This window comes from Rhinolophus hipposideros, assembly GCF_964194185.1.
Source record: "Rhinolophus hipposideros genome assembly, chromosome: 4".
Taxonomy (NCBI): Eukaryota; Metazoa; Chordata; class Mammalia; order Chiroptera; family Rhinolophidae; genus Rhinolophus; species Rhinolophus hipposideros.
Window position 1 is genome coordinate 46324458 of NC_138050.1, and position 24262 is coordinate 46348719.

At 41.6% G+C, this 24262-nt stretch overlaps 1 protein-coding gene across 23 annotated transcripts in view; it reads left to right on the forward strand.

The window, feature by feature from the left end:
• Nucleotides 1–1515: 1515 nt before the first annotated feature.
• Nucleotides 1516–24262, forward strand: part of TACC1 (transforming acidic coiled-coil containing protein 1) — a 93867-nt gene continuing 71120 nt past the window's right edge. For 2 of the 23 annotated variants that reach the window (XM_081046913.1, XM_081046916.1), the window contains exons 1-2: nucleotides 11046–11521; nucleotides 15827–15969. Coding sequence is in view for 8 of the 23 variants with exons in the window: in XM_081046927.1 (XP_080903053.1) it covers nucleotides 21749–21825 (77 nt within the window). In the remaining 15 variants the exon portion in view is untranslated. Of the gene's footprint in view, nucleotides 2007–10203; nucleotides 10365–11045; nucleotides 11522–14785; nucleotides 14911–15826; nucleotides 15970–21316; nucleotides 21826–24262 lie in introns of those variants that run through there. The other 21 variants (XM_081046933.1, XM_081046926.1, XM_081046930.1 and 18 more) reach the window with 19 other exon arrangements.

A 24262-nucleotide genomic window follows, 5' to 3' on the forward strand; every position in this document is an offset into this window, starting at 1 on the left:
TGCTCCAAAAGACGCATTAGAGCTGATGGTCCGGCTAGGTCTTATTTTTGGGGAAACACGTTATTTTAGTTTAACAAGTAAAAAGAGGTGACTAATGTAGTGAATCTTGCTCTCAAGGTAAGAATTAGAAGTGCCGCATCACCAATTCTGCCTGGCAACATCCCCACATCCCGGTGGTGAGCTGTGCCCGCTGGAGCTGCAAGCACTACAAGTCTGTGATTTTTGACCTCAATTGAGGGCACAATCAAATTTTTAAAAAAATGTGTTGTCTATTGTTTACATATCAAATAGACTCAATCTGTCTTCCTCTTTTTAGAGTGTGACTCTTGATTATTTGGGGACCAAAACCAAGTGAGGAAGTTCTATGTTTATTTTATTATTATGTTTAAATATGTTTTAAAAATAGGCATCCAGTTAAATTTTTTTAATGATGGGTTTAAATTTTGTTTATTGGAATTATTTCCACACACACTAAAATGAGTTTGAAATGTTACAATCTCTAAATTTCAGAATATAAATGCATTTCAATTACTTTTAAGTTCAGGGACTCAAGCTAGAATGAAAAAACATCACTTAGGTCAGTCGTGCTTCACTGACTAGATAAAAATAACGACATGTAATCAGTACATCAATTCAACAATCTAAAAATTACTAGCCTCAGTCTATTATGTATACAGTGTAATTTTTGTAAATGAAGGATACTTCTAAAACATTTGAAACTTTCTAATCTGACTAATGGGCAAAAAGTTCTTTTTCTTATAATCTTGTTTACACTATTAATTTATTTATCACCCACCTTCTTTTAATACATAGAACAGAGGAGATATTTTCATTTCCTGTTTGTGAACAAATCTCTAATTAGCACTGTGAGCACTACCAGATTTTATTGCAGGGCTCAACAAATACCTTAAAGTTTCCCAATTTCTGATGCCATTTGACAATTTACAGATATGCCACCCTTCAGGGGATAACCAACGAATGAATCACGATGGCTTCTCATCCTCATGTATCCCCACCCCAGTTCCTCCCAGAATTACAATCAGGAATCTTCCAGCCCCATTCCTGGGGGTTCTGAGGAGGCAGAGTTTGTACCCTGGAACTGGACCCCATTTGGGAAAGGTAGCCTATTCTTGTGTTAGCATCATAGAAGGACCTAGAACTAAGAGAGGGCCTTGAAGACAATCCTTACCCCTCCTGCCACATGCCATAGACTGCACTGCAGCCCTTATGAGCACATGGAGAAGGCTGACCTGGTCAGAAACCTACCAGACCATAGTTTAAGGGTATTTTCACTACAGATTTTAACCAGTTATTATTGTTGTTATTTTTCAATCAGAAGCGGGGGAAATAGCAAGAAGGATGTGGGTGTGTTTATTTCTTGGAATCCAGAGGTTGCGGGGCGGAGGGGGACGGGAATCCATGAAAAAAATGTCCCCAGTACAAAAGTTGGCAAAACAAGTCGCTCTTTAAAAAAAAAAAAAAAACTGAACTGTGTAACAGGAGAAATATTTTCTCTCACAAGGAGAGAGTGTTCCTGAGCCAAGTTTAGACAGATGAAAAATTTTCCAGCATGTCAGGAACGAAGCTGACGTTCCATTAAGGAAAAAAAAAAGTGCTGGAGGAAATCGTAAGGGGGAACAGGCACCAGAATTCAGACGGAGCTTTAAATTCCAGACGGGCCTCAGTTGTGAGCACTTGAGAAGGTCCCCCTTTGAAAGCAGACTCTAGTTGATGTCTCTCTTAAGGTCCCAGCCCCAGTGGACATTTCCTGTTCTGTCTCTGGAAATTCAAAACCAAAATTACAAAACATGCTTTCCCTGTGACCAAGTGCTTGGTTCGGAGACCATCCCCTCCCCACGTCAATGATCTCGGTCCTGCCCTCTGCTTCCTTCCGCGGAACCCCTCCCTGACCAGCGGAGCTCGGCTTCCCAAGGAGAGATGACGGGTCTGCTGTAGCAGGTGATGCAAAGCCAGAGGGAAACTACCTTGGAACCACCGCGGAAGAGGTAGGAACCAGGGTACGGGGCCTTCTTGCTATCGTTTGACGTTTATTGAGCAAAATGAGGCGCTTGTCCTTTAAACCTTGCGCTGAGGGCATTTTCGCTGATGGGTGTGTGTCGTGGGTGGGTGGACGCAGAGGCTAAAGTCAGGCATTTCTTTTCCCACTCTCTTTCCAAATTTAACTTGAATTCCTGGGTCCTTGAAAGCACACGTTTTGTTTGAGTTCTGGTGTGGAAAGTGCTATGGTAGAATTCTGGGAATTCCCTAATTTTCTTTGTTTCTTTTTCTTTTCTTTCTTTTTTTTTTTTTTCTTTTTTGGAGTCCCTGGAGTGTCAAGGAGCATTCATAAATACAATACCTTCGGCTTTGAATAGATTCAGAGAGAAATGACTGAAGTGGAAGGGCTAGAAAAGGCATTTTGCCACTATGGACCGGGAGCCCGCTGTTTCCCAGGGCCTGATGATCTCTCCTTCCCTCTCTCCTACCCACCATCATGAATGGGAGCTGTCCCTCCAGGCATGGAGATGTGGCACCTTGAGCCACATCTGTACATTTATGGGCAGAGTCCCACTGTGTGAGGCTCAGCTGCCTGTGGCAGAGCTACCTGGTGTACCCAGAAAGCTGCATGTGGCCCTTGGCTTCCTTAGGGACGTGCTCTCAGCAGTCCTTGCTGGAAGGCTAGCTTTGGCAACACATGTGCTGACATTGGACTGACTCAGAGAACTCAGCATGGCTTCTGCACAAGGAGTACTTGAAAATTTATGCAGCAGTCATAAATGAAGCATTTCAAATGCCCTTTCTCTGCACTCCTATGGCTTTGACTTCTCTGAACCACACATTTTGCTCCTTAGCCACATGCTGCTTGCTATGCACCGTTCTCTAACAGGCTAAATACGAGTGGAAGAATGAATTGAACGAAACTTGTCATAACCTATTGGTGAGCCCAAGACAGCCACTAACTTTTGTTGAGCACTTGCTGTATGCCAACCACCATTCCAAGGGTGGTGGGAATCATCATCATCATCACCCCAATTTTACAGATGAGGAGATTGAGGCTGGAGACACAGAACGTAGTAAATGGCCGAGGAGGGATCTGAACTGAGGTAGCCTCAGTCTGGAGTCTATGCCGCCATGCTCCGATACCAGGAAGACTGAGGTTTGAATCTTGGTTCCAGCATTGTCTAGCTGGATGATTTTTGACAAGGTAAATGTCCTCAACCTCAGTTTCCTTATCTGTGAAATGGGATAGTAATAACCTAACCTCACAGAGGTATTGTGAAAGGTAAATTAATTTTAAAAGATTATTTTACTGAAGCAAGTGAACAATGTAAGCGCGTTCTTCCCATTCCTGAGAGTGTGCACTATGACTCTGGAGGGCTCCCTTGTAACTGAAAAGCCTCCAGGTGCAGTAGGAGGCAGCAACAATGTCTTATTAAGTTTGTACCTTCCACCAGGGACATTGGAGCTCACTTGTCAGCTAGTGCAACACTGTAGCTACTAGCTCACTAGACTCTAAGCTCCCTAATGTAGGGTTGGTGTCTTATATACATTTGCTTTTCTTAGAAAAATGTTTCTTAAGTTGTGGTCTAAGGACATCATTGCCCTTCGGAAAGGGCGCAGGATCCCCTTTGGGGAAGAGTTCAACCAGGAGCCTGTGGGTGCTCCAGGAGTTTCCTCTCCCCACTTCCAACAAAGCATCTTAAACTGACATATGTTGGGGTGTCAGTTGAAAGAACTGCTCACCTGGAACAAGGAAAGTTTTGTATAGGTTGAATATGAGTGCTCATGGAACAGAGTTGATTTATAGATGGATTTCTAGCTTGCCCCGTCTAGGCTCTTAGTTTGCCCTCCCCATCCGCCTCCTACTTAATGATCATCTCCTGCCCTGGGGAGCCCACTTGGAGGCGTGTGCCAGCGAGGCTCAGGAGGTGAGCTCCTCCGTCTCCGGCAGCCCATCCTCACATGCAGGGATAGACAAGGGGCAGAACCCCAGAGAGCTTAGATCACAACCTGGCCTCTCTCTGAGTCTTTTCTGAATGTGCCTTTCTCACTTCTGCTCACAGTTATGGACTGCATGCTCAATAATCGTAACAGCTACTATTGATCTTCTTTAATGACAACAGCTTACTTATTGAGCCAGGCATTGTGCTCAGCACATTACACAGATTAGCTAATGTACTCCTCACAAAAGCCCTGTAAAGCAGCCTTTGACGTGATCCCCACTTTGCTAATGAAGAACCTAAAGGTAGAGACATTAAGTGACTCAAGGACACCCGGTCAGTTAGTGGTGAAAGTGGGATTGGGGCTCCATCCCGAGTTCGAACACACTGCCTTGAATATTTTTGCAGCTCTTTTTGACAGAGGTAAGGGGGCTATTGTGTGAGTAGAGTTCTTTTATATTTTTGGCAAAGGATGTGCCCGAGAATAGGCTGGGAAGAACAGAGTGACAGGACCAGGACAGTATGTTCCATGGAAGGAAGGGTGCCTTTGTGAAAAAGTGGAGTCAGCATTCTTGTCCAAACTGTATCCCTGATAAACTTGACCTCTTCTTGAGAGGTTGTAGAGTTTAGGGAAAAGAGCCAGCTCTGTAGCCAGATTCCCTGGGTTCAAATCCCAGCTGTGCCACACATATCAGCTAGATCATCTTAGGAAAATTATCAAAATAATGATATCCTATGTAGAGGGATGACAATATAATAAGAGCACCTATTTCACAAATATGTTATGAGGATAAAATTACTTTGTCCACATAAAGTATTTAGAACTGTGTCTGGCTCAGAGTAAGAATTCAATAAATATGTTATTATGTGTAAAAAAGGTTGTTGGATTAAATTTAGGTAAGACAGTTGGGTGGCAGTCTGGAAATAAGAAGTAACTAGTGTTTGAGACTGTGAAATGGGCACCAACAATTTCAACTGTAAGCTGTGGAGAAGAGGGTTTCAGCCCAGAAGGACCCAGGGTCTCTGAGAGACAATTTAGGTCCTATAAAAACCAGCGCAGATGTTCTCCCAGGCATTAAAGAGGTAGAACTGAAACAACAAGTCTTTAGGGTTAGCCTTGCCAAATTGGATCCTTTGATTAAATGAATTATAATGTATTTATCTTTGTAGTTATGGAAATTACTCCCAACAGTTAGACATATTGTTATTTGAAAAAAATTTGCTTGTTCATTTCAATGACTAAATGACATTGGCTGAACTACTTGTATTTTCAGAGAATGACTTTAGGATTTAAAATTTAAGGACCAAATATAGCTAATTAAAAACAAAACAAAACAGTAAGGAGATCATGACTTAACAAAAGAATTTTGTGGCATTTTTAAAGAAAAAACTTCTGAGCACCCCCTAAGTCTAGATTAAATTTGCAATGATTTTGGAAGTATGATTTTGGAAGTTCTGTTGGCCAACCTTTCCTGGACGTAAAAGTAGGCAAGAAATAAATTAATGACTGACACTTATTGAGCACTTACTATGAGGCAGGCCTTGTGCTAAGTGCTTCATAGGCATGTTTTTAATCCTCATAACCACCTATCAGGTGAGTACTATTATTATCCCCAGTTTACAAACAAGGATAGCAAGATTTAGAGAAGGAAGTAATATGCACAAAAACACACAGCTGCTAAGTGCTAGCGTTGGGATTCTAACGCATGACCGTCTGGTGTGGCTATGGGTGCTTAAATCTTACATTATGGTTCTAGTAAATCCTCCCTGATTTAAGCCATTTCTATTTGTTTGAAGAGTGCTGCACAGCTGACCCTTGAACAACACAGGTTTGAACTGGGCAGGTCCACTGATACGCGGATTTTTTTCAATAAATACTGTAAATGTACGAGTATTTTTTTATTATAACTTTTAAATAACATTTTTCTCTAGCTTACTTGAGAGTAAGAACACAGTATATAATACAATAACACAGAAAACATGTGTTTATCGACTGTTACCAGTAAGGCTTCCAGTCAACAGTAGGCTATTAGTAGTTAAGTTTTAGGGGAGTCAAAAGTTATACGTGGACGTTCAACTGTGCAGGGATTCAGTGCCCCTAACCTTTGCATTTTTTTTAGGGTCAGCTGTATTTGGAAGTATTTGGAGGGAGCAGTAACTCTCACAGCATGGGGTCTGAACACAACACTCTTAGGCATCAGAAGACACAAAGGGCACGTGACAGGGGAGGCACAATGCAATTGCATCTAAGCAAGCAAAGTGCACCAGGCAGGACCAGCCATGGATCAACCTGTGGAGCAGGTTGTCTTCTTAATCTTTTTTCAGGCCCCCCTGTCTCCAGAATTCCTCTTTCCTTTTCTGAAGGGATCTCTGTCACTCTGACAAACACAGAGAAGTTCCTAGCTGTGGCCTCCCACTGAGCCCTGCTCTGCCCCTAATACCCTCAGTATCTTGTATCTAAAATTAGCCTTCCTATTTGTTGTCCATCAAAACCCCTTTGACCGGTGCCTGACTTTTAGCAAACCACTGGACAGTGATTAATAAATGAATTGGTATGCAGGTACACCTCTAGTGGGAGAGTTTTAAATTTCACTGTGGCCGTGAACAGAAACAACATTTTGGAGTTAGGGAGACTCTCCAGGCACCCCTTAACCACACTCCACAGTTAACTGCTTCAAAGCTGGAGAGACAAACTCCTTTCTGAGGGTCTGAAGTCCAGATTGCAAGCTTTTAATGTGTTACATGATAGAGAAGCTGCTTATCTGAATTCTCAAAACATTTAGAACAGACTCAACCAGGACAGCTTTAGGCAGCAGTGTGAAGTACTCTCTTGGGATGTCCTTCCGCAGTGTCCAGCACACTCTGTCCTTTTTTTCCTAGTGCCCCTTTTCCTACCCACCTTCTCAACCCCTCAAATCCCCTTCCTGAGGAAGGAAGACTCCCCTTCCTTCCTCATCTCTAGTAAGGCTTTCAGGCCCTTAATTCACTGAACAATCTTAAAGCAGTCATCTCCCAGTGTGGGTGTGTTTACAATAACAATGATTTTTTTTTTCTTTTCCTGGAAACAAGATAACATTCGAATTTAGGAATCAATTAGCAGTTTGGGAAGGGTTTCTAAAGATTTTGGGATATACCGTATTTTGCCGTGTATAATGTGCACCCACGTTTTTGGCCCAAACTTTCAGGGGAAAAAATCTTTCGTTTTAATTTTTTTTTAAGTTTATTAAGGTGACAATGGGTAGTAAAGTTACATAGATTTCAGGTGTACAATTCTGTATTACATCATCTATAAATCCCATTGTGTGTTCACCACCCAGAGTCAGTTCTACTTCCATCACCATATATTTGCTCCCCCTTACCCTCATCACACACCCCCACCCCCTTTACCCTCTGCTAACCACTAAAGTCTGTGTCTATGAGTTTTTGTTTCTTATTTGTTTGTCTTGTTCTTTTCTTGTTTTTGGTTTATATACCACATGTCAGTGAAATCATAGGGTTCTCTGCTTTTTCTGTCTGACTATTTCACTTAGCATTATACTCTCAAGATCCATCCATGTTGTCACAAATGGTCCTGTTTCATCTTTTCTTACCGCTGAATAGTATTCCATTGTGTATATATACCACAACTTCTTTATCCAGTCATCTATCGAAGGATATTTTGGTTGTTTCCATGTCGTGGCCACGGTAAATAAAGCTGCAATGAACATTGGAGCACACGTGTCTTTATGTATAAATGTTTTCAGATTTTTTGGGTAGATACCCAGGAGAGGGATTGCTGGGTCATATGGTAATCCTATTCGTAATTTTTTGAGGAACCTCCACACTGCCTTCCATAGTGGCTGCACCAGTCTGCATTCCCACCAACAGTGTATGAGGGGTTCCTTTTTCTCCACAGCCTCTCCAACACTTGTTACTTGTTACTATTTGTCTTGTTAATAGCCATTCTGACTGGGGTGAGGTGATATCTCCTTGTGGTTTTTATTTGCATTTCTCTGATGATTAGTGATGTTGAGCATTTTTCCATATGTCTATTTGCCATTTGTATGTCCTCTTTGGAGAAATGTCTCTTCAGGTCGTCTGCCCATTTTTCAATTGGGTTGTTTCTTTTTTTGTTGTTGAGTTGCATTAGTTCCTTGTATACTTTGGATATTAGCCCTTTATCGGAGGCACTGTTTGCAAAAATCTTCTCCCATTCAGTTGGTTGCCTCTTTATTTTGTCCATGGTTTCTTTTGCTGTGCAGAAGCTTTTAAATTTCATATAGTCCCATTCATTTATTTTAGCTTTTTACTTACCTTGCCTTTGGAGTCAAATACATAAAATGCTCTTTGAACCCAATGAACCCAAGGTCCATAAGTTTAGTACCTATGTTTTCTTCTATGCAGTTTATTGTTTCAGGTCTTATGCTTAAGTCTTTGATCCATTTTGAATTAATTTTGGTGCATGGTGACAGATAGCAGTCTAGTTTCATTCGTTTGCACGTGGCAAATCTGCCAGCACCATTTATTGAAGAGGCTGTCTTTTTTACATTGTATGTTTTAGCATTTTTGTCAAAAATTATCTGTCCATATTTATGTGGTTTTATTTCTGGGTTCTCAATTCTATTCCATTGGTCTATGTGTCTGTTTTTCTGGCAGTACCATGCTGTTTTGATTATTGTAGCCCTGTAGTACAAGCTAAAGTCAGGGAGTGTGATACTTCCAGTATTATTCTTTTTTTCTTAAGATTGCTTTGGCTATTCGGGGTCTTTTGTGGTTCCAAACAAATCTGATGATTTTTTGTTCTACTTCTTTCAAAAATGCCATTGGGATTTTGATGGGGATTACATTAAATCTGTATATTGCTTTAGGTAATATGGCCATTTTAACTACGTTGATTCTTCCAATGCATGAGCACAAGATATCTTTCCATTTCTTTGTGTCTTCTTCAATTTCTTTTAAAAATGTCTTGTAGTTTTCAGCATATAGGTCTTTCACATCCTTGGTTAAGTTTATTCCTAGGTATTTTATTCTATTTTGCTGCAATTGCAAAAGGAATTGTTTTTTGTATTTTTTTTTCTGAGATTTCATTGTTAGTATATAGGAATGCAATGGACTTTTGTATGTTGATTTTGTAGCGGCAACTTTACTGTATTCGTTGATTGTTTCTAATAGCTTTTTGGTGGAGTCTTTAGGGTTTTCTATATATAGCATCATGTCATCTGCAAAGAGTGACAATTTAACTTCTTCATTCCCAATTTGGATGCCTTTTATTTCTTTCTCCTGCCTGATTGCTCTGGCAAGGACTTTCAACACTATGTTGAAAAGCAGAGGTGATAGGGGACAGCCCTTTCATGTTCCTGAACATAGAGCAAAGGGCTTCAGTTTTTCACCATTAATTATGAGATTAGCTGAGGGTCGTTTTAATTTTTTAATTCAAATTTTTATTTGTTTACACTTAGGTACTTGTTTTTTGTATTATAAAGGAATTTTAGCATTTATTTTTAAACATATTATGGTACAAGATATTTTACGTAACAAATATTTGCAATACACAAGAGCAGATATAAGGTACAAGAAATTTTATGTACCAGTAAGAAATTTACGATATTTCTGCGTCATAGAAGGCCAAGAACTCTTTGTCGTTGCAAGTTCGTGGTAAGTTCAACAAAACCGATTATCATATTCCAGAGTATTATTTTGCATATGGATATCATTATTGATTTCTAGAGTTACACTTTTAACTCATAAGGATAAATAAAAGAATTAAAAACATTTATATAGATATGGAATTAGTACTACCCATGTATAATGCGCATCCTTATTTTTCCATCACAAATTTGGGCCCAAAAGTACGCATATACACAGCAAAATACAGTAGGTCCTTCTTAGATGTCTGCCTCCCCCTAAATCACACACACTATAAATCAGTACCCATGTGGGGCCCATCAGTAATTATGGAGGGTCCTAGTTTAATGACTAGGAATGGAGTTAGGAAAAGAGAGGAAATCTGTTCTATATCCCAGGCCACCCAAGATATATGGGGAGGCGTGAAGACAAGGGGTTTTACCCCTTTTGCAATTTCAGCTATGGAGGTGTCATAGGGTTATTCTCTTCTTTAGCTTTACCCTCTACATTTAAAAAGAGGTTTCTAGTTGAAAAATTAGACACAATACAGGACAAAATGTCTCAAGGCAACAGGGGAAGGCTTATATGTTCATTGTGCAACATAGGGCTCTCCTGGACTCCTAGAACTTTCTGTAGTTTGACTTTCTGGCTAATTATTACCATCTGTGTGATTGCTGGCAGCCAACACTTTGCAGGGCCTGCCAATTGAGTTGTTGGGCCAGCCTCAGGGCTGCACCAGCTGCCGCCAGCTGCTGAGGCCCCTTCAAGTTTTCTTCAGAAACAAGCAGCCAGGCCCACTGACTGCTACCCGGCCGTTGGGTGAGTGGCTTGCCTTTCTGCCTGTCTCCTCGCCTCTTGCAGTTGGTCGTCTAGAGCCCAATGTGATTTCCTAGTCTCCAGTTTCCTCTTCCAGCATGACTGTGGTATGTCTGCATGCGTGAGAGAGCACAGCCTGCTCCTTTTCTTGGGCTGGCTCAGTAACCAGTATGCACAGCCTTGCACAGATGCAGAGATGCGTCATGGAAAAAAGAGGGCTGTATGTACTTTAGTAAATAAACAGCTGTCAGGATTCAGGCATGTATCAGATGTAGCCTGGTAAGGCATTTTGTTTGCTTCTTGATTCGTGTGCATTAGAACTGAAAGTCTCTGATCTCAGAGACTTTCTAGTCTAAACCCTTCATTTTCCAGATGAGGAGAATTAGGCCTAGAGGAGTAGTGACTTTCCCAGTGCCCCTCCATCTCACCAAACCAATCTGTAATGCAGATGGTCTCGAGGAGAGATTACAGAAAGCTACAAGGGTGCTGGATATTTCCATCTGCCCTCATAAAGTCATTCCCCATCCTTCCCCCCACTCTCCTCTGTGTCCAGGAGGCTGACCTGAATGGTTCCCTTGCATGTGATTTCCAATTACGTTCAGCCAATGGAGACCATGGGCAGGAAATCAGAGGGAGGGAAGAGAGTGATCCGAAGATATTTATTCCTCTTACTCCTTTCCGGCTGGGTTGTCGTGGGCTAGTAGTGTCCCCTGACTGACGACCATAACTTCTGTTAGATGGCCCTCTCCACACAGCTCTGTCCGCCTGACCCTTTAGGCAGAGGACGGAAGCAGAGTCTTCCGCACTACACAGCCCTGGAGAACTGCACTATTGCTCGGTCTCCCAGACTCTACTCAGGCCTTCCTAAACAGTCCCTTTTCAACTTGGAGAGAGTTACCTGCCAGGGTCCTGACTGATACATGTGGCTTTATTAGAGAAAGAAAAATCTATAGTCATGACTCCTTTATTTATTCTTGGCTTGACAGTTTCTCCTTGTTTTTGATGACCTTGAAAGTTTTGAGGACTGTTGATCTAGTATTTTGTAGGATGTCTCTCAGCTGGGATTCATCTTATGTTTTTCTCATGGTTATACTGGGGTTATGGGTTCTTGGAAGGAAGACCACAGAAGTAAAATGCCATTTCCTTGCATCATATCAAGGGTACGTACTATCAACATGACTTATCACTGTTGGTGTTAACTTTGACTACCTGCCTTGAGGTAATGTTTGTCAGATTTCTCTACTGTAAAGTCACTCTTTTCCCCCTTTCCATACTGTACCCTTTAGAAGGAAGTCACTATGTACAACCCATGCTTAAAGAATGGAGAGTTAAGCATTGCCTCAGTGAGTATGGAATACCTATATAAATTATTTGGAATTCTTACTCATGGAAGATTTGTCTCTTCTCTTGATTTATTTATTTGTTAAGTCATTTATTTATATTTGTAGAGATTCATGCTTATTTATTTTATACTTCAGGTTATAATCAAATGCTAATTTATTAATTTTATTGCTCAATTTGTTCCAGCTGTGACTATTGGAAATTCTTTCAGTTGGCTTCTGTGTCCCTTTGTTATACACACACCAGTGTGGGTTTGTGTGTTGTTTTTGTTGGTTTGTTTTTTGAGCACTTCTTTATATTCCACCACTGTAAAATACTCCAGGTTAATCTTACATATTTCCTGCCCCAATCCTAGAATCAACCATTTCTTCAAGTAGCCCTGGTTCCTTTTATTGGAGAACAGTATTGAAAACCAAGATCTGGGTACTAGGTATGTTTGCTGCTACTGAGACATTGTTGTTCCTAGGCTGTCTCTGCTGATAGAGCAAGAAGATATATGTGTGTATACTAACCTGTGTATATGCACACACATTTATAACTATTTCTATATGTAACCATCTGAATCTCTATTAAGCAAGACGTGAATTCATACTGATATGTCCAACTCTAATCCATTACTATGTGGATCTTTCTAGACCTCCCTTTGCTTATCTATAACTTCCTATTCCAACATTGAGAAACCTGGCTTCCACCATCTGCCATCCATTTACTTGTTGTTCAATTGCAATATGCGTGTATTATTGAGCTGGGTCTTGTGCTAAGTGCTTCATATGCATGTGGTATTAGAATTGTTAACACCTGCTCCCATGGGAAACAACTTTATCAGCTAGATTACAGTGTTTATAATTTCTTTTGCCTTTAGTTTTACAGACTCCACTCATTTCCAAAGTTAGTTAGGTCAGAACCTTTTTCCTCTCTAATCCCTTCAGTGAAGTTGTTTTTATACACTTGTAATACAGTTAGATTGTTATGTCACAGTCTACATTCAATCCTGGGATTGAATTATCTCCTAAATGATTTTTCTTTAATTGGCACACATTGGATTCACTCTTTGTGCTATAAAGGTCTATGGGTTTTCTGTAATGTCATGTTCCCACCATTATCATATCATATAGAATAGTTTCATACCCTAAAAAAATCCCGTGTTTCATGTATTAAGGCTTACCGAGAAGTAAAACCTGGGAAAGGAAAAGGAGCAAAAGCAAGATTGGGCAGCAGAGCCTTCAGACTGTGATGCAGGTTGGACTAAGTCTCTGCCTGAGCTTCAAATGCAGAGCTCCAAAGCACAGATTGCCTTTACCCGTGTCCCATGTTGGACACCATCAGCTGGCTCAGCCATTGGCTGAGGACTGCCAGAGAAGACTCAGCTCAGCTCGAAAGCAGAGGCAGACTCTGCAGGCACTAACAGCTGGAGATTGTCAGATAACCACATTCCTTGAAGCTGGGTAGCTAAGTCCTTTCTTGGAGTGGGATCTGAGTTTCATAACACTGTGTTTGCCAGAAATATCTTTGAAAATTCCAGGCAGAGACTGGCCAACCATTGGCCAGGAATCTTGAGCAGAGGATTCGTGCATCAGGTGGGGTTTGGAATCAGATGATCCCCTTTCAGCTCTTGGGCCCTACGACTGTCCTTAAGCCTGGTGTGATGCAGGCAACCAGGAATTCTGTCTCACATTCATTCTACCTTGCTCAAACCCCTGCTTCCCTTTTTGCCCTGCTCTGTCCGAGAGGTAGGATCAGAGCTCCTCTTTTCTCCCAAGGACTATTCATGGAGGTGCCAAGGAGCCAAAAGATGGAGGCTATGGCCCCCACTTTTGCCCACACCTTTTTAGATCTCAGATGTGCAAGAAAATGGTTACAGTATCAATAGCAATGTGGACCACCAATTTGAGCATAAACAAAAAGCTCGGGAGTTGAAATTGAAAAATTCAAAGCTAAGACTACATAAACCAAATCCTGATTGGATGTGTCCCCTCCCTGGAACATGGAAAAAGCAAAACAACACTGTTTCTCACTTATCTATGCATATACCACACCTGGTAAGGTATGATAGTTTTATTTTCTTCCATGCTAACTCCCACGCCCGTGGATACCCTGGGATGTTCACCTGCAGGTGTAGAGTCATTCCAGTGACTTCTGACCTTTCTCTGCAGGAAGGTGGAAACATTCAGGCTTCCTGAAGAAAGAGAGGCTCTGATGTTCTGTTCTACCTGTGTTTACTCTTACTTTTATTTAACCTGCTTAAGGTTCAAAAGCTGTTTTATTCTTGCAACTTGGCAGTTCTGTCTGGTTCACAAATGTCCTAAGGTAAATAATTAAAGTCTCCACATGACCTCTTATGACATCTTAACTTCCAAACCTAAGGAACTTTTTATATTTACTTTTTCCCTCTTTTGAAATTTCCTTTGAATGTTTGCTTCTTCTTTCTTTGTAGCATTTTCAGGTTCCATAGACCCTGTTTGTTTTGCCCAGCCAGAGAACAGTAGCATTTTAAAAAACATTCATGCTGCTATTTTTATACAATGAACCATGCATACTGATTTTAATTTCAAAGATTCACAAATTAAAGTGCTTCCTTGAACCCAGGCCCTCAGGACTCTTGCCAGCCTTTTGGTTTTCCTGTCTGCTTTGTCATTTCTCAGTGGAATGACTAAAGCTGGAACCTGCTGGGTCAGACAGTAGAAATAAAGTATTTGTGGATGAACTCTCCTTACCCTCCTCTCCCAGGACCAAACAGTGGGGTTGGAATCCATTTTTAAATATCCAAAGGTTACTATGAGTCACTATTCCAAAGTTTCATGAGACCCCCCAAAAGTAGTAAGAGTTAATATTCCAAGAAGACACTTGCGGTTATCAAGTCCAGGATGTTTTCACAGGCAGGTTCTGTCTGTGAAAACAATACCAGGGCACAAAAAATAGCCTGCTTAAAAAAAAAAAAAGAAAAAGAAAAGAAAAAGAAATCAATGAGAAACACACAAAGAGTATACTGTCCCTCAACCATTAGGTAGGAATAGAAATGACAAGTAAATGAAATGAAAAAGAAAAGAGGCTTTTTAAAAATGTATTTACTTTTTTATTTTAAGGTGCTTTCCTTCCTCTCCCTCTGAAGACAAAGTGAAATTCTGAGTGTGGCAGCTGTTTCCACAGTAGGAGAGCAGGCTCACCGGTCGGAGGCACAAGGTCTCTTGAAACTGCCAACTTATTACAGGTGATAGTTGTATCACCTTGAAACAGGGAACAGAGACTTTCGTTGTTGTTGTTATTGTTATTGTTGTTGCCAGAATTCAGTTTTGCTGGCACAAAGTGTTAGAGAACAGTCACACACAGAGTGACTGGTAGAATTATAGAGGAATTTCTGAGAATTAGCCTTAGGCAGAAAGCATTTGGCTGGAAATTTGCACTGAAAACCTACCTTGTTAGGAAGCATGTGACTTTCACCTGACTTAATTTTCTTCAGTCCCAAGGGTTCCAAGGCCAGTGAAAAGGTCCTTGCCTGGGTTGCTGGCAGTTTCACTCTTCAGAGTAAACTGAGAATAAATTCAAAGACAAATCACCAAAGGGAATTTCTCTCTTTGACATTGAGTGTAACTGGGATGGTTTTTAAATTAAAAAAATAAATAAATTATTTTCTAATCAAAATAACAGATATGTAATCATTGTATTTAGGTCAGTGTGAATGAAGCAAATAAGGACCGAGGAAAGAACAAAGGACTAGGTAGGGGTGGATAAAATCTGAGTTCTGTTTCCAGCTTTGGCACTATCTCTGTAACCTTGGGCAAGTGTCTAACATTATAATTTTGGTTCACTTATATTAATACCAGGGGGGCCAAAATATGTACACATTTTAAGAGATGTTATCTATTTATTACTTTTCAAAGTCGAATTGAATTACAGGTGCAATGTGTTGTATGATCTTCACTCAAAAGATGGTGTTAATCAAATGAATGCTAGCGTCATCCATTGTTTTTACAATTTTAATACGTTTTTGTCCTTTCTTAAAATGTATATACACTTTTTTTTTGGCACCCTCTGTATAAGAAAGTGGATCTGGATGGCCTGTAAGTGTTTTTCCATCTCTTTCCTAGGAATCAGTCTCTTAGTTTTGATTTTCTTCTTATGTTTAGGCAGTGCCATAATAATACTGTGCAGTGGAACGCGGATATAGATTGGCAAGAAGGTCATCTTGAAGCTGGTAGCAGGCCTCAGGCAACTCTTACCTCATCCAACATTTTTGCAAAGATGAATTCAGATTAAGATAGTCATCAAGGTAGGCATTTATATATATTTGTTGAATGAATGAGTGAGCAAATGAATGAATGAATGAATCAGGACAGCATTAAGGGAGAAGACGATGAAAATATTCAGTTAGAGGGTTTAATTGGGATAGGGCATAATTTTGCTTAGTAATAATGGCTGGGGGCATTTTATGGATAGATTCAGCCAGAGCTAAACTTCAGGAAGTACAGGCATACCTTGGAGATATTGCGGTTCTGTTCCAGACCACCGCAATTAGGTTTTGGATTAAGGTAATGTTATGGCTGGTTTGATCTCCTATCCAGACCACTAAAACTTTCTCCATATCAGCAATAAGGATGCTTCACTTTCCTATCATTCATGTGTTCATTGGAGCAGCACTTTTAATTTCCTTCAAGAACTTCTCCTTTGCATTCACAACTTGGCTAACTGTTTGGCACAAGAGGCCTAGCTTTTGGCCTATCTCTGCTTTCAACATGACTTCCTCACTAAGTTTAATCATTTCTAGCTTTTGATTTAAAGTGAGAGATGCGTGACTCTTCCTTTCACTTGAATACTTAGAAGCCACTGTGGGGTTATTAGTTGGCCTAATTTCAATGTTATTGTATCTCAGGGAATAGGGAGTCCTGAAGAGCAGGAGAGAAACAGGGGAATGGTCGGTTGGTGGAGCAGTTGGAATACACAACATTTATTAAGTTTGCCATCGTATATGGTTTGCCATCGTACATGGGCATGGTTCGTGGTGCCTCAAAAGAATTGCAATGGTAATATCAAACATCACTGATCACAGATCACCATACCAAATATAAAAATAATTTAAAAGTTTGAAATCTCGTGCAAATTGCCAAAATGTGACACGGAGACACAAAGTGAGCAAACACTTTTGGAAAAATGTCGCTGATAGACTTAGGGATGCCACAAGCCTTCAATTTGTAAAAAAAACACAGTATCTGCGAAGTGCAATAAAGCAAAGTGCAAGAAAATGAAGTTTGCCTATATTAGGGTTTGGGCTGATTTAATTAGCATTCTTTATAGAGTAGGATGGAGTGATCCAGCAGGCTGCTAAGTGATATAGTTCTTCCAGGTATATGTGGTTTGACAACAAGATAATGGGACTCTTTCTCCCCAGTTTGATGACCAGAATATTGATTAGGATTTACATTGGCCGAGTCTCATAGAAATCCAAAATATTCATGACTCATCAACATACTACTTATTTTTCTTTCATATAAAATAAATCTGTAGGTAGGCAATCTAAGGCAGGCTCGGAGGCTCCACTGTATCATGGAGTCAGGCTCCTTCAACCTCAAGATTAAGCATGGCTGGGTGAATCCAGCTATCCCATCAGCATTTCAGCCAGCAGGGAAAAGAAAGAGCCAAAAAAAGGTTCACCTTCTGTCTTAGTACATTTGGGCTGCTATAACAAAATACCACAAATTTGGTAGCTTATAAACAACCAAAATTTATTTCTCTTGGTTTTGGAGGCTGGAAATCCAGCATCAGGACACCAGCATGGTTGCATTCTGGTGAGACCGTCTTCCTAGTCCACAGCCAGTGCCGTCTATGTCCCCATGTAGTGGAAGGGGCAAGGGATGTCTCCGGAGCATCTTTCATAAGGGTACCAAGCCTATGAAAGAGAGCTCCACTTTCAGACTTAAGCATTTCCCAAAGATCCCATCTTTTAATATCCTCAAATTTGGGGGTTAGGATTTCAACATAAGAATTTGGAGGGGACACCAACATTCAGACTAGTATCACTTCACTTCCCATTAGTGATACTTCCTGGAAGTTGAACTTGACACTTCCGTTTTCATCCCATTGACCAAAACTTAAAAAAATAACCCCTGTGGAAAACCAAACAGGTTTAAAAAAATAAATTTACAAGTTTATTTTAATTTTTATATGGGAAGACAAAAGACCTAGAATAGCCAAAACTATTTTGAAAAAGATGAACAGTGTTGGAGCACTTACACCACTTGATTTTAAGAAATATGTGGCTCTTCAGTAGTAAATCCAATTTATCCTTTATAAATTTGCATTTAAATAATTTCCAGAAAAAAGAAAGATGGTGCAAATCTGTGATAAGCATATAACTTCCCAAGATGGATGCTTTGAAGGGTAGTACCTATTTGGCATGGTTGCCAGGGGAAGGGGGGGAAATCCATCTTGAACATCAGTTTTGTAATCAAGACAGAACTGTTTTTAAATACTGGATCGCCACTTACCTCTCTAACCCCCAGTTTCTTCATCTTAAAATGGTGTGCACAGTGTAAGACTTAAAGAAATGTAGCATGGAGGCTAAGCTCTATTTTATAGACCTGAAGCTAGCCTATCTAGGTTGGAATCCTAGCTCTGCCACTTTCTAGCTGTGTGGCCTTGGGTATGTTTCACCTTTCTATGCTTTATTTTACTCATTTGTTAATTGAGTATCCTAAAAATACTTACCCATACAGTTGTGGCAAACGTTAAACGAGCTAATAAATCTAAGGCCCTTAGAACAGAGTCTGGCACATAAAAAGGGCTCAACAAATATTACCTACTGTTATCATCATTTCCCGCTGTTTATAGCTGTGGTTTCTTTTGTCAATCACCAAGCAAAGACCCTGTTAGCTCCTATCCCCAGGTAGCATTCTGGAGGATAGGGTTTGATGACTGAAGGGTGTATTTTGCAATCTCGAGGGCAATCCTGAATTTCAATTTCTTAAATTTTGTTTCTTTACTGTTTTTTCAATGTTTAAAAAAATGCCTTACTGACAGAACTATAATGCACAGATGGAAACCTTAATATTAGGTGTAAAGTACTACCCCTCCTAGACTCCACCACGGGCCATTTATCTCCTTCAACCGCAGCTGTCCATGATGTTCAATAACCCACCTACCCAGGGATTGCAAAACGTGGCTGCCCCCCTCCTCTTCTCTTCCTTCTCCTTCTTTCATCACATTAGTCTGAAACTACAGGACAACATAAAATTGTCAGGTTTTATTCTCCCCTTATTCCATATCAAATGCAATACCAAGTGGCCCTCAGCTATTCCTGCCTACCACTTAAATGAGAATTCTTCGTCTGTGTGAATGGTTCTGAGCCCCAGAACTGGCATTATTGGCTCAGTCAATGGGTCAGATGACAACAGAGTGGTCCACATTTAGAGCTGGCCTCTAACTGTACAACTTCAGAACCACACCAAGGGAGAGAAGGTTTTTCCATTTCTTGAGTAATTTCCCTCAGAGAACTTGTGATTGCATGGTAACAATTCTGTATCTTCATTAGGGATCCTGAGGCTTTTCATTTTTTAATTAAAATATAAAAAGCAAGTAGAATTTTAAACCAAGGGACATTAAGCAGAGGATTTGCAGATATCCCATAGTCTTTTCCTTTGTTGGCAATCTGCAGCCAGTCTCCTAGATAGAGAAACAGATCTTGGCTCTGCTTCCATGAGGACAAATCATTATATATTTGGGGCTCTGAGGTCTATCCTGGGCATTTTCCCTCAAAATTAAGCCCTTGCAAGTTTACTTCTCAAAGACAAGGCTTCTACTTTACTGTCTTCACTTCCCTGAGTGTGAAGCCTCAACTGGCCATATATTTGTACCAGCCAGGGCAGCAAAACCAGTAAACACAACCGACTCTGCAGAGATGCACTTTGGGCCCCATACAGATGTTTCACATTATTTTACAGACTCCTTTCCCTTTCATTATCTCAGTTTCTCTGCACCACACAATAGGATATGGGATTCACTTTTTTCTTTTCCTTTTAAACCATTTTAGTGGCACTACCCTGTGCCTTTTGGCACTACTAGTAATAAAACTCTCCCCAAAAGCCCATCTGGTTTACTCAGTAGAAAGATGTCTTTCTCATTCCTACCCTCCTCTCCTGTCACTTTCCCTCCCATTTTCCGTTGGAATGACCCACCGGGAATAAAGGAACGTTTTCACTAGGAGAAGTTGAGTGCTCCTCCGGAAGGGACCACAGGGTTATGTGCATTATCAATGGCACTTCAATCACATTGCCAAAATATTCCATATAGAATGTGTGAAGAATTTGGACTTAAAAAAAAAATTTATCTGCCAAGAGTCAACTTTTCTTCAACTATTTTAAATGCTTCCCATAAAAATCTCAATTCCGGTCTCACTACACTTTTACTAATTAATGTTTATTTTCCCACCCCCAAATACTCTGATGTATATGTCTACAATGTGGCAGCATCGCGAACTCTATGAACCCTCTGGCTATAATAGAGTGAAGATAATGTATAAACAGAAAGTCAAAATTTGACATAAAAAAAGAGAGATCAGTTGTAAATATGTCTCTATTATGAGTTTCCTGGTCTTCTCTGGAAACATTAAAATGTAGCCACATACATCTTTATTCTCCTAGAGCTTCTAGTCAAGAATGACAGTTAATGTTGAATACCATTCTGTGTGCCTAGCCACAGGCTCATTCATTCATTCAGCAAATATTGTATACAGGCCAGGATACAGGCACTGTGCATGCACTGAACTTGGATACCGAGATAAGAAAACGTTCTTGCCATTAAAGAACTCAGATCGTAGTGGAAAGACAGACAAGTGAAGAGAAAATTACAAAATAAAATTGGTAAATGCTATGTTAAAGGGATTAACAAGTGCTACCGGAACTCTGGGAAGGAAGGTGATAACATGCATGTAGGACAAATGCATTTATCAGTAACTATGAGTGTCCCCTATGTGCCAAGCAAGGCTGGGGGAACAGTGAAAAAATAAAATTCTGTCTTCACTGAGTTTACACTCTCATGAAGGAAACAGTCAATAACAAAAACGATGTACTATCAGGATGCAGGATAGTGTCATAGAAGGGAGGTTTGAGTTGCATCTGGAAGGGTAAATAGGTGATAGCAGAAAAAGGCATTCCAATCTTTGTAAAAACAAAACAAAACGCTGGGATGGAGGAGAGGAGGAGGTGAAAGGAGGATGAGAAAGAGCATGCAGTATTCTGAAAGGGGAGTTCTTAGGTGATCACAAGTGCAGTGGGAAGGAAAGGGTGCATTTTTTTTTCTGAGACAGTTTAGAAGAGCATTCATTCATTGGTTGTCAGAACCAAATAAGAGGTACTCCCTCATTTTACAGATGGAAAATACAAAACTCGGAGAGGATCAAGTAACTAGTCCCAACTCATTCAGCTAGTGAGGGACAGAACCAAGATTAACTCAGTTTTCTGTACAATTCAGCCCAGGCCTCACTCTGGGTGGCCGGTGGCAGAAGCTGCTGGCTTTGAAAGACAGCCTCAGTGTCCCCATCCCAGAGCACACCGCCCCCTACTGGTGGTTTTCTGCAGCGCTGCCCCTCCCTGCCCCTTCCCTGCAGCCCTGCTCCCTAGCCCGCTGCCCCAGCGCGTCGGTGTGGCCCAGGACTGGGAGAGCAGAGAAGGACGTCTTCCCAGACCGCGGGGGCGCCGGGGGCGCGCCCAGGCATCCAGTCCACTCCACCTGTTGCTCTCCGCCGCCCTGGGGCTCCCTGGCTGGGAGATGCGGCGCCCGCTACCCGGGCCTCTGCGTGACCTGGGCATCAGCATCGCCCGGCACTGTTCCCGAGTGGGTGTCCCGCACCGCGGCGCAGGCTGAGTCCTGCAATCGGCGACGTCTCCAGCACCGGCTTTCCCGGCGGCCGGGACCCTGAGGCAGGGCTCCCCGCCACCCCCGCCCACCCCTCGCCCCACCCTTCCTCCCGCCCCCTGCCTCCTCCCCGCCTCGGGTCCAGGTCGGGCCGCGCGCCGCGGAGCACGGGCCGGGCGCAGCCAAGGCGCGAGCTCCGAGCCATGGGAGGCTCCCACTCTCAGACCCCGAGGGACCGGGAGCCGGCCGGGGAGAGGCCCCCGAGAGCCAGAGAGACCGCGTGAGTCCCAGGGCCCTCCCCGGGGCCGCCGTTTGGGGGTTTGCGTGCCAGCCCGGAATGGAAGCTTCCGCGCCTGTCCCACAGGGCTGGGAAGGTGGTGTTCCCGCTCGCGTCCGCAGGGGCGCAGGGGCGCAGGGACTCCGGGGTTGGCCTGGTGGGACACCCGTCCTCAAGCCTCACCCTGCGAGGTTTTGGGGGCGTCCGCCCGGCCAAGATCCCACCACGACAAAATCCCTCCCAAGCGGGGCTGCTGCCCTGTTCACGCTCGCGGGTGGGAGAAAAGACCCCGAGTTTTTCCAGACTTGTCCCAGCAGGAGAATACACGTGTCCTAAAGGGCTCCCTAACATTCATGAGCCAGAGCTATTTGCAGGCAGGGGGAGAGAGCAGCAAGGAGCTCAAGTCTCAAAGATAACTCAACTCGTGTTGGCCTTCAGGGTCCAGGGACTTAGATGCAATGCTTGCTGCTCACAGGAACTCCCTCTCTTGTTTGTTCCGAGGGCTTCTCGATGATCTCAGAGAAAGGGCTGTATTGTACCAGCAGCAATTAGGCTTTTGTTCTGGAACGGCAACAATTAGGGACACCAAGTACTGAAATGCAAGCTGCGAAGGGACAGTTTTAGAGAATATCATTTTAGAGCAAGTTGCACGGTTTGAAAGATGGTCATGCTTCTTGCCAGGGAGAGGATGAGTTTGTTGATAACTATTTATTTGAGAACCCAAACAATCTTTAAGCATTTAATTTAAAAAGTTTTAGAGTGTCTTGGAGATGAGGTAATCTCAAGGAATCCATAGTCTATTTTAATTCAGACAATGCCAAAGCTATTTAGAGAAAGATACATTTAGTCATCACTTGTAGGCAGCCTGGATCAGGGGAGGGCTTTTTTATCATCTTTTCAAGGCAAAGTATTAATATCTTCCAAATATCCAAACGATAATTAAATATGTTAGTTGTGCCTCCTGATGTTTGTGAATCTACACTTAGTTCAATCAGTTTATTAATCATAAGCTGAGAATGACTGAGCGTGTAAAATGTGTTAAACCCTGTTCTAAATAGTGTTACAAATCCACAAGAACACTGAGTCTCTATTATTGCCTCATTTTACTGGGGAGGAAACTGAAGCACAGAGAGATTAAGTGACTTGTCCAAGGTCAGTCACACAGGTAGAAGTGCTGGACCCCAGTTGTCTAATTCCAGAGCTCATACTGCAACTTCCTCCTTTAGGAGAGGTGGCACTAACCTAGAAACAAACTTTTATTTTGGCTGGCAGAACAAAGCCTTTTTTTTTTTCTTTAATTCTTCCTGAATAAGGGAGAAATCGGAATTAGCAATGCTTAAGACCTAATACTAAGAGGAAAGGGCCAGAGTTGATTTAACTTTTTAAACAACAAACATAAGAGGCAATAGAACACTGAGATGAAGTTAAGAGTTTTGGAGGCAGGTAGCCGTGGGTTTAATTCTAGGTTCTGCTCCTTTTACTGTTTCTTAACCTCTCTGTGTCTGTTTCCTTGTTTGTAAAAGGGGAATAAAAACAATGCTTCATAGGCCATTCTGAGGGTGACATAAGATCATGTATAGATGGATAACAATTGATAGTTTTATCCGTGAACACTATATTGTTTTAACCAAGGGTAAAAGTTGACTAATCTTTATGAACATGTGGCTGGTTTTATTGTGTAACTTGAAAGTAAATATTGGAACCATTCACTGATAGCAAGCTGAAGAAATGAACTCAGTGCTTTCTGTGTAGTATTCAGTTGTTAGGGTGAAGAATTTGATTCTCAATTAAATTATCTCGTCATTTGGCAATAGAGGATCTCTCTCTCCAATAAGTTCTGCATGTACCCTATATATGCAACAAAGCTTACCTAAAAAAAGATGAACATAAAAGCCCATCATTGGTCTTCACCTGGGACTACAGCCCAGGGATACCCTACGCTACTCGAGTGGGCACATTAAGAAGCACATAAGGGCATGCAGGCAGTGTTGGGGTCACTGGCCTCATTAGTGTGTGGGCTCCTCTTAACGAGTCAACCCTGCAAACCACTTGGCGTGTAGCTGGTGAAAGTCCCTTTGGAAATATGAGATTCCACGCCTGTAACATACATGAAAAGCAAAGGCTTTTTATCCAAGTCCTTCCTTGTTCAGATACACAAGCTACAAGTCTCTCCAGGGTCTAAGAAAGTGGGGAATTCATTATTAATGTCACACAGCTGCGGATTTCCTGCCGGACATGTGGCTGTCATGGATAACACTGACCTCAAGGAAATTCTCATACTCAGGCTGTTGCATTTTCAAAATCTATTGTTCCTTTTTTAAAAAAAAGTAAATACATGAAAATCTCTCAAGAAAAGCATTACTGCTGGCATTTCTCTTTTGAGGGAGAAATTATGTTTCAAAATGTTCCCAATTTACATTTTGGAATAATTTAATCAAGT